We start from the raw sequence: 7,999 nt of genomic DNA, 5'->3' as shown, positions 1-7,999 counted from the left end.
AAAAAATAATAATAAAAATAATAACCTTAATATTCACAGTTCATATCATTGAAAACCGAAAAATTCAAAATATCATCAGTGATGTAGGCATGAAATATGCTAGGATCTTAATATAAGCACCGTGGTCTATGACTTGTATGTCTTCAGCACCACAAACTTTCTTGGTCACGAGATATACATGCAGTTGGATTTTCAGCCATAAGGAGTCAATATGCCAATTCAACAATGTAAATCACACAACTTTTTTCAAACTTGACAAAATTGTAATTAATGTAATGAATGCTTAGTAGTTAGTAGTCTAAACTGGTAGAGATGCGTAACTAACCAGACTTTTGGCATATCATTCTTATCCATGAAAACTGGACCAATTTTTCAGGAACATGAAATTTGGGAACATTTGCAAGTTGAACTGCCAACTAGCAGTGACAAGAAATGTTTGCTGCCACAGACAATTACAGCTAAATGAAACTGTTACACTAAACCATTGCTGTACATGTGATTGATTCTTGGATATGATAAACTCAAATACAGCCTTCAGAGAGTGTACCATTCATTGAGGTGTGGAAATAATACTCTCTTGCAAACAAAGACAGCTGCTGTTGACTAGGACTATGTTTCAATTGTGGAAATTATTTTATATTTCTATACTTATAAAAGAAGGAAAAGAAGAGCACCAGGGAGGAGGGAAAAAGAAAGGTGAAAATTATTAGTAATATTGATATAATAGTGCCCTCATATACATGAATTGTATCGACGCTTCTTTTTCTCTGGCGTTGAATGTACCTGTGCTTTGATCCCATATGTTTTTAACTGAAAATTTTCAAAAGCATCTGAAATTGCCTCCACCTATATAAGATTGCACAAGCATAAGGTAAGTCAACCTGACCTGAACATGTAAAGCAAATAAGTTCAAACCTGAATAGGACACACACCAGTTCTGGCTTTTTGGAGTACACCCTAACTATCATGTCTTGATAAGATGTAGGCAGCAAGTGGCTTATGCGATCATCAGGTATTGTAAATTTCTCGTCACTTTCATAATCCTGAATACATTATTGAACAGGTAAATGTAATATAGCTAGCAGCATTATATAGGTATACATATAGATAGCAGCAAAAGATTAAAAAGAATTCAGGTTATCCTCTTACTGTCTCACTCCTCATCCCCAATAGACCTCAAAACCAGCATTCACTTTATACAAAAGGTAGTTTAATTTTTTTATGAAGTGACATTAATGTTTACATATTGGCATATTATTAACACAGTGCTTCTCACAGCAGCATTTTAAAAGAAAAAAATTTCTCAAGGAAATATTCATAAAACTTTGTACAAATATTAATGTGTAAAATCCCATAAGAACTTCAACATTCAACCCATTGATATGCAACTTAGTTACCAAGAACAAAATCTGCAAGAATAAAAGAAAACATTGAGCCTAAGGCCTCTCTGTTGACCCAATCTTTGAAGTTTAAAATCGTACTGCTGTAAGCTTTCAGGATCGTACTAAAACTTGTGACAATGAACTCAAATTACGGTAAAAGAAAATAATTTTGCATAATAGCCCCCCCACTTAATTGTCAAAATGAACCAATCAGTTGTGTCGAAGTAGAACATTTCGGGCTCTCATAGCCACATCAACTAAACACCAATCATAAGCACCCATCAAACACAATTTAATTTTTCATATAATTTTCAACAAATTAAGCGAAGTACTATCTGGTCTGGATAACCAAATTTGTCTATATTCCAACAGATGTAATAAAAACAGTATAAACTAGAACTAATTAGCTAGGAAGAATAACTTAAAAAACCTAGAAAATGTCAGACTGCACATCAGGTCAGAGGGCTTGCTAGTCCAAAAAGACATAATCCACCAATACAAAATAGATGTACCTTGAAAAAGTTGATGCTGCCACAGAAACATGCACCAGAAGAGAATAAACATAGGTTAGTATATGATATTCGGAAGTTAAAACAAACTGAAGGTCTATGATCAGCATGCATGATCATTCTTCCCTGAATACCTTTCCAGAGGGTTATGCTTTCCACGAGTCAAATCAATTTTGACATTACAAATAGCTACATCCTCCTCTTTCAGTGTAACTCCACCACTCTTCTGTCAAATGATGTCACATATAAAACAACACGGAACTCCATGTTGAACAGAAAGAATCAAAACTATTTGCAAATAATAAGATTGAGGACCTGAGAACAAACAATATCTTGCGCAGTGACTTTCTTAAAATTGTCCAGCATATTCTTTGGTACAGCATATTCATTACAGAACTGCAAAAAATAGAGAAACTTCCTGAGCTTCAGCAAGAAATAAATAATTCTAATTGAATAGATACAGAAAATGCTAACCACACAAACTTGTAGGTTGAATGTAAATTTAGATACAGCCACACTACAGTTGGTGTGAAATTTGTGTTGAACACCTTGAGAAAATAACACAGGTGATTGTTGTATGTTACTGATAATCACAGAAAAGCAACAGGTAAAAACATGCCTGGTACAAATTCCTCCTTCGAATGCGCAGAATCAACTCCCTGGCCTCCTTTAGTTCTTGACTTGGAGCTGTCTCAATGGTTTTAACTATCGTGTCATCCAGCTGCATTTTTCAATGTAAAATATATTTTATGCTTTAAAAGAACATTGTAAACATGCATTTAATTCAAGTTCATTAGCAAGAAGCCCCCTCACAACCTTCCAGTACTCAGAAGGATTATGTATGTGAGATGAAATCTCCAAATAATTATTAGCATGAACAAGTGCATCAACCACCATAAGCTCTATTGCCTGAAAACATCAAGATGAGATTAGAAACAGTAAAAGCCAAAAAGGGTAAGTTTATGGATATTAAAGAGACAGGAAATGAACAAAAAGGCAAGGATCTGTCTCAACAAATGAAATAATCCTCCTGATAAAATAACTACTCCATCCTCCTGATAAAATAACTACTCCATACCTTCACTTTTGGGTGTGTATAAACTGTTCTATACAGATCAGCACGAGTAGCAAACAACTTGTGGATGGTAAGATCTACCAAATTACACAGCCAAAAGTAAGGGACATGAAGAAACACAGTTCAATTACAAAGGTAATAAAAAATTGTTTGCAGTATAACACTAACAGTCCTTAGAACGATAACAAATCTCATCATCCACAACTCGCATTGTCTCTAATAACCTGTAAAGTAAATTTCAATTTAAGATGGTAATAGTTATATATAACACATTTACTTTTACTTTCTTGCAGAGGAAAATTATCAAAACAATGATAAGAAAAAGTTATTTTAGAAAAATTCATGAAACCTTTGAAATTCAAAGTTGCAACCCAGACCACAAGCTCGACAGTCACGGCTAATATAGTCAAATCTGCAAACCAATAGTTTCCACTTAGCGTTATAATATAGCATAACTCAAATGCCCAGACACCCAAAGAATATACATGTGTGAGAGAGAAAAAACATATACAAAAGATTTATAAATCAGATTTGACTGTTAAATTTTATCTGTTTACTTACTTGTCAACATCAATTCCATTTCGGCCATTTGCAACAATATCATACAAGAAACTTTTCTCACTTGAGCTCTAAATAACAAACAAAAAGGAAAAAAGAAGACATTGGTAACAAATATCTATGGTAAGAATAAACAAAATCATCTACCAAAACTATTAGTACATACACCTTAAAAATGGACAGCATAAAATAGAATAGATTAAAAATCTTACCCTTGGAAGAGCAGATTCAGAGCTTGCTAATATCATCTCCTGCCAATTTAAAACCTGTTAGATGAAGATGCAAACTTCTTCCTATTTTTCATTTGTCAGGGTGATGCAGCATAAGTGAATAACTATATCACTAAGTGAAAATAACATAAGCACATGTAATAGCCTCTTTCAACTTCAAGAATCCACACAAACACAGGGAAAGAAAACAGAAGCTAGACAACCTTCTAAACCTGTTTTAAAGATGTCCATGGTAAAGCTTAAACATACATTTCCAAATGAAGGCTACTATTGATCAGAGAACACCAATGGCTATCTGCAACATTTATCATATTTTATATGCTTCCTCAATTTCTTTTTTATCTGTCTACTTTTGAAACAACTTTGTTTTTACTTATCTGTCCATTCGTAATTTCAAGACAACATCAATTACTATCTTATGAACTATGCCCTTATCTCTAACTAATTCTTAAATACTTTACAAATTATCATAAATGAGAGATAAGCAATGGTAATATTAGGAAGTTAAAAATAATAAATATGAATATATTAATTACATTTCCTAATTTGTTTGTTATTCTCCTAAGTAAACAGATAAAAAGAAACAGAGGTAGTATACTATGTTTCGAAGTCCAATACTTCTAAACCAAAAGGAAAGGTGTTTCCAAGCCTACTTTAACTAAGCACTCAGTCTATTATACTGACAACTTGGAACAATTAATTTACCCAAAACTTCAAGTGGATGATGGTTATCATGAAGTGATGCTCAAAATTTAAAGATACTTAATCCATAGCAGGTAAAAGATAATAGTAAATTATATAGCTTTACCTTGACTCTTCTTATCATTTGGGGATCAACATCAATACAGTGTTCATCAACTATATAATCGACCATATTCACTGACATTTGTTCATGTGACCTACCAAATACAAAATATGACACATTTTGAACGGATTATGATCACAAAAGCAATTTAAGATTGACAAGATAAAACATAAATATCTTAAAGGATTTCATCAATGAGAAAAACAGAACTCTACAACATTATGAGGGCATAAATGCAGAGAAAAATAAAATAAATTAGATTATTAAATTCAAGAATATGTAAAAATAAGATACCAATGAGAACCACTGATAACTTGGGGAAGGAACTCCCGTTCAAACAAGTGACTGAAAGGGCCATGTCCCACATCATGCATAAGTCCTACAGAAATGACAATATCAACCGTAAAATTTGTTTATAATATATATATATATATATATAGGATTAAAATCATCAACAGATCTAAAAAACATCAGATACCTGCAAGTTTCACTGTTTGAATATCAAATCTATCAATACCAAGCTCCATGCCCTGCAACATCACAAGCACATTAGCATCCTGTCAAAAAGACTTTCGTAAAAGGGTATAATATATAATAAAATTTCGCACCTGATAACTTTTAAGCTTGTCTATAGATTGACCAGCAAGCCAATACACGCCAAGAGAATGCTCAAATCTGGAATGCACAGCACCTGGATAAACCATGTGCGTAAAACCTGAAACATAAAACAAATTGATTTGTTGGAGAAATCACATACTGAATATTCAAAAGGGGATCTCATGCATGTGTTCATCGATTGCATAACAGCATTTGAAGCAGCTTTAAATATTACCTTTTACACCAACAGTCTTCCTTTTATAGGTTACATGAAAATGACAGAAACTATTTTGTTACCAAAATAAATATGCTCAGTAATCTTAACAGATATTTCATAAGATCCTTCATATATTCCATTGTATCACCAATGCAAATTTTTTTATTGACAAAGATAGATTTATTACTGCCAGTGGTTAGAGGGAATCAAATGGGACCTCCTGGTGCTAGTTATGTCATAGCATAAATGCATAAAAAAATATTTCATCTAAGTTTCCATATAACATATATGATTATATGATAGGGAAAATTTCAGAAAAAACCTTTTTCTCACTTCATGGCACTTTCAAAAAACTATAATAATTACCAAAAACCCACACACAGACTCACAAGTCACAACTTCACATAATGAAGCTGAATTTGTTTAATGGCTATTTCGAAAAAGCTTATGACTGCATACGCTCTTTTTGGTGTATTTCAATAAGTTTTATGACATAAATTATCAAAATATGTTGTTTTCAACTTATCCCATTAAGTTTCATCCATGAACTTATGATATAAGTCGTCGTTTAAAATGAACTTATCAACTAAACACTTAAATAAGTTTTGTATCCAAATGCACCCTGACACTAATCTTTTTAAAAAGCAAAAACAGCTTCACCAAATTCTAAAGCTATATCTTGAACATGGTGTCATTTCAATATCAAAAATAACTATGATTACAAGTACAAATAAACTTCCAAAACTCTAAAACCTGTTTTAGGATACACATACATGGTGTTCCTTTCCTGCAAGTAAAACTATTTAGATGTAGAGCCAGGAATGAGTATTGATGACTAATAAAAGTATCTTATCTGGTATTTAAAAATTGAACTTAAGACCAACATCTTGGCACACTATTTAAAATACATTTGAAATCCCAAAGCAGAAAACTCAGCATTTCCATGAAATTCTCCAGTTTGCAAAATACATTCAAAATCTTCTTGCCAAAAATGAGAAACATAGATATCTTCCTTTTAAAACAAAATAGAACAACTACTAAACAGTCCAGCTTCGTACTTGATAGTCTATGATTTACTCCATTTTATGTATTAACCTGAATTCACTAAAATAAAAACAAATTAAAATTACCTCTAAATACATAAAATATGCCCCACTCTAACCCAAGTTCCATCATAAGATATACAGATTCCAAGCATAGAAAAAGCAAACCAACTGTATTAAAGTTCATAGTGAAAATAACAATGCAAAATCCCATGAAACATAACACAGAACAAGTAATAGTGCAAATGTATTTCGATTTCAAAGTAACTTCCATAGCACTTGCTCTAATCTATTGAATTAAAGAAACAACGATTAACTCACCGAGTTGCTTCAACTCGCGAAGCCTACAATACAACCAAAAAAAAAAAAAAAAAAAAAACACATAATTAACAAATAACCAAACACGCAGACAACAAAACGTTTCACACTTACCTCTGAAACTGCTCAGTGTCTATGAACTTCAAACTGAGCTGCAAAAACGAACAATTACAAAAAAAAAAATTGATAAATGAAATTAGCATATTCATTAGCTAAAAAGGAATAAAAATCGAAAAACAAAGTAACTCTACGGTTGATGAAAATTACGGGATCGAGATAAATGTTGCCATGAACATTATCGTGAACGTGCTTGCAGAGTCTGAGATCTCGAGATGAAGCGACGTCGTATGATTGTGGCAACGAAACGTCGCCGTTGCAATATGCTCCCATGTCTTTCTTCCTTTCTCTGCTATCAACCCAGGATTCAGGTTCTTGGCTTCAGTTTCAAATTTAAACGAAAACGCTAACCTGTATTTATAGGGTAAGAGTTAAGACCATAAAAATCACAAAATTATTATATGAAAAATATTTAATATGGATAAGTTTAAAAAAAATAAAGCATTTAATGAAATATAATTAATTATTTTTTTAGAGTATTTCTTAACAAAAATAAAATTTAAGAAGAAAAAAAAATACTAGCATCACAATTTTATATTTTATATTTATTGTAATAATAAATAAAAATACTAAAAAAATATCTTTTTATCAATTAAAATTTATTTTTAAAGTATAAAAATATTTAAATTTTGCTCATAATTTAATCATTTTCACTGATTAAAAAGACATATTAACTTTAATTATTTAATTAAGTTAGCATAATTTTTTATTAGATAGCCTAGGAAGGTGATGAAAGAAATTATTAACTATAAAAACCATTAATCTTTAGAAAAATATAGTTGAGTTGACTCATTAAGTAATCGTTTCTGAACACGTGAAGTTATTCCGAGTCAACGGGAATATGAATTGCTTACAGGGTAAGTCAACTTTTCTATAAGACCCAATAGAAGCTCGACACGTGGATTAAAAAATGGATTTACCAAAAAAATAGACAATGATTTACTGAAATTATATTATTTTTAAAATTGGAATTATTTTTTCACATGTGCGTTTACACATTCACCACGTTGGGGTTACAAAATTTCAATTAAAAATTTAACGTGCATGAACCTTATTTTATATATAGAAAGAATATTAACAAAAACTATTCTTGAAATCATGTGCTTCATGATAAAAATTATCATTTTATAGGGTCAATAAAATCACTA

General features: G+C 31.5%; 1 protein-coding gene across 2 annotated transcripts; it reads right to left on the bottom strand.

The window, feature by feature from the left end:
- Positions 1-318: 318 nt before the first annotated feature.
- LOC113867074 (deoxynucleoside triphosphate triphosphohydrolase SAMHD1 homolog) lies at positions 319-7,180 on the bottom strand. Of its 2 annotated transcripts, none has more exons than XM_027502041.1 (19): positions 7,002-7,180; positions 6,849-6,886; positions 6,738-6,760; positions 5,168-5,274; positions 5,038-5,089; positions 4,854-4,938; positions 4,563-4,653; positions 3,737-3,775; positions 3,528-3,595; positions 3,316-3,378; positions 3,135-3,190; positions 2,970-3,043; positions 2,708-2,800; positions 2,511-2,612; positions 2,207-2,287; positions 2,026-2,117; positions 1,895-1,910; positions 933-1,043; positions 319-846 (listed from the first exon to the last, which is right to left on the bottom strand). In XM_027502041.1, the coding sequence occupies exons 1-19, from the start codon at positions 7,122-7,124 to the stop codon at positions 733-735; spliced, it is 1,428 nt and encodes a 475-aa protein (XP_027357842.1). In that variant the 5' UTR covers positions 7,125-7,180; the 3' UTR covers positions 319-732. The 2 variants fall into 2 exon arrangements, with proteins under 2 accessions (XP_027357842.1, XP_027357843.1); XM_027502042.1 differs by having other exon boundaries at positions 356-846; positions 2,026-2,090; positions 7,002-7,149.
- Between the last annotated feature and the right edge of the window lie 819 nt (positions 7,181-7,999).

This window comes from Abrus precatorius, unplaced genomic scaffold, assembly GCF_003935025.1.
Source record: "Abrus precatorius isolate BTA unplaced genomic scaffold, Abrus_2018 Scaffold5, whole genome shotgun sequence".
Classification (NCBI taxonomy): domain Eukaryota; kingdom Viridiplantae; phylum Streptophyta; class Magnoliopsida; order Fabales; family Fabaceae; genus Abrus; species Abrus precatorius.
This window is presented reverse-complemented; position numbering and strand designations above follow the sequence as displayed.

What these genes read in the sequence shown, in the direction of transcription:
- LOC113867074 (XM_027502041.1), bottom strand. Translation starts at nt 7,124, where the DNA reads ATGGGAGCATATTGCAACGGCGACGTTTCGTTGCCACAATCATACGAC. An exon ending in TGCAACTTTGAATTTCAAAG is followed by an intron (nt 3,191 to 3,315) that starts GTTTCATGAATT and finishes TTTACTTTACAG; the next exon opens with GTTATTAGAGACAATGCGAG. An exon ending in ACTCCAAAAAGCCAGAACTG is followed by an intron (nt 847 to 932) that starts GTGTGTGTCCTA and finishes AATCTTATATAG; the next exon opens with GTGGAGGCAATTTCAGATGC.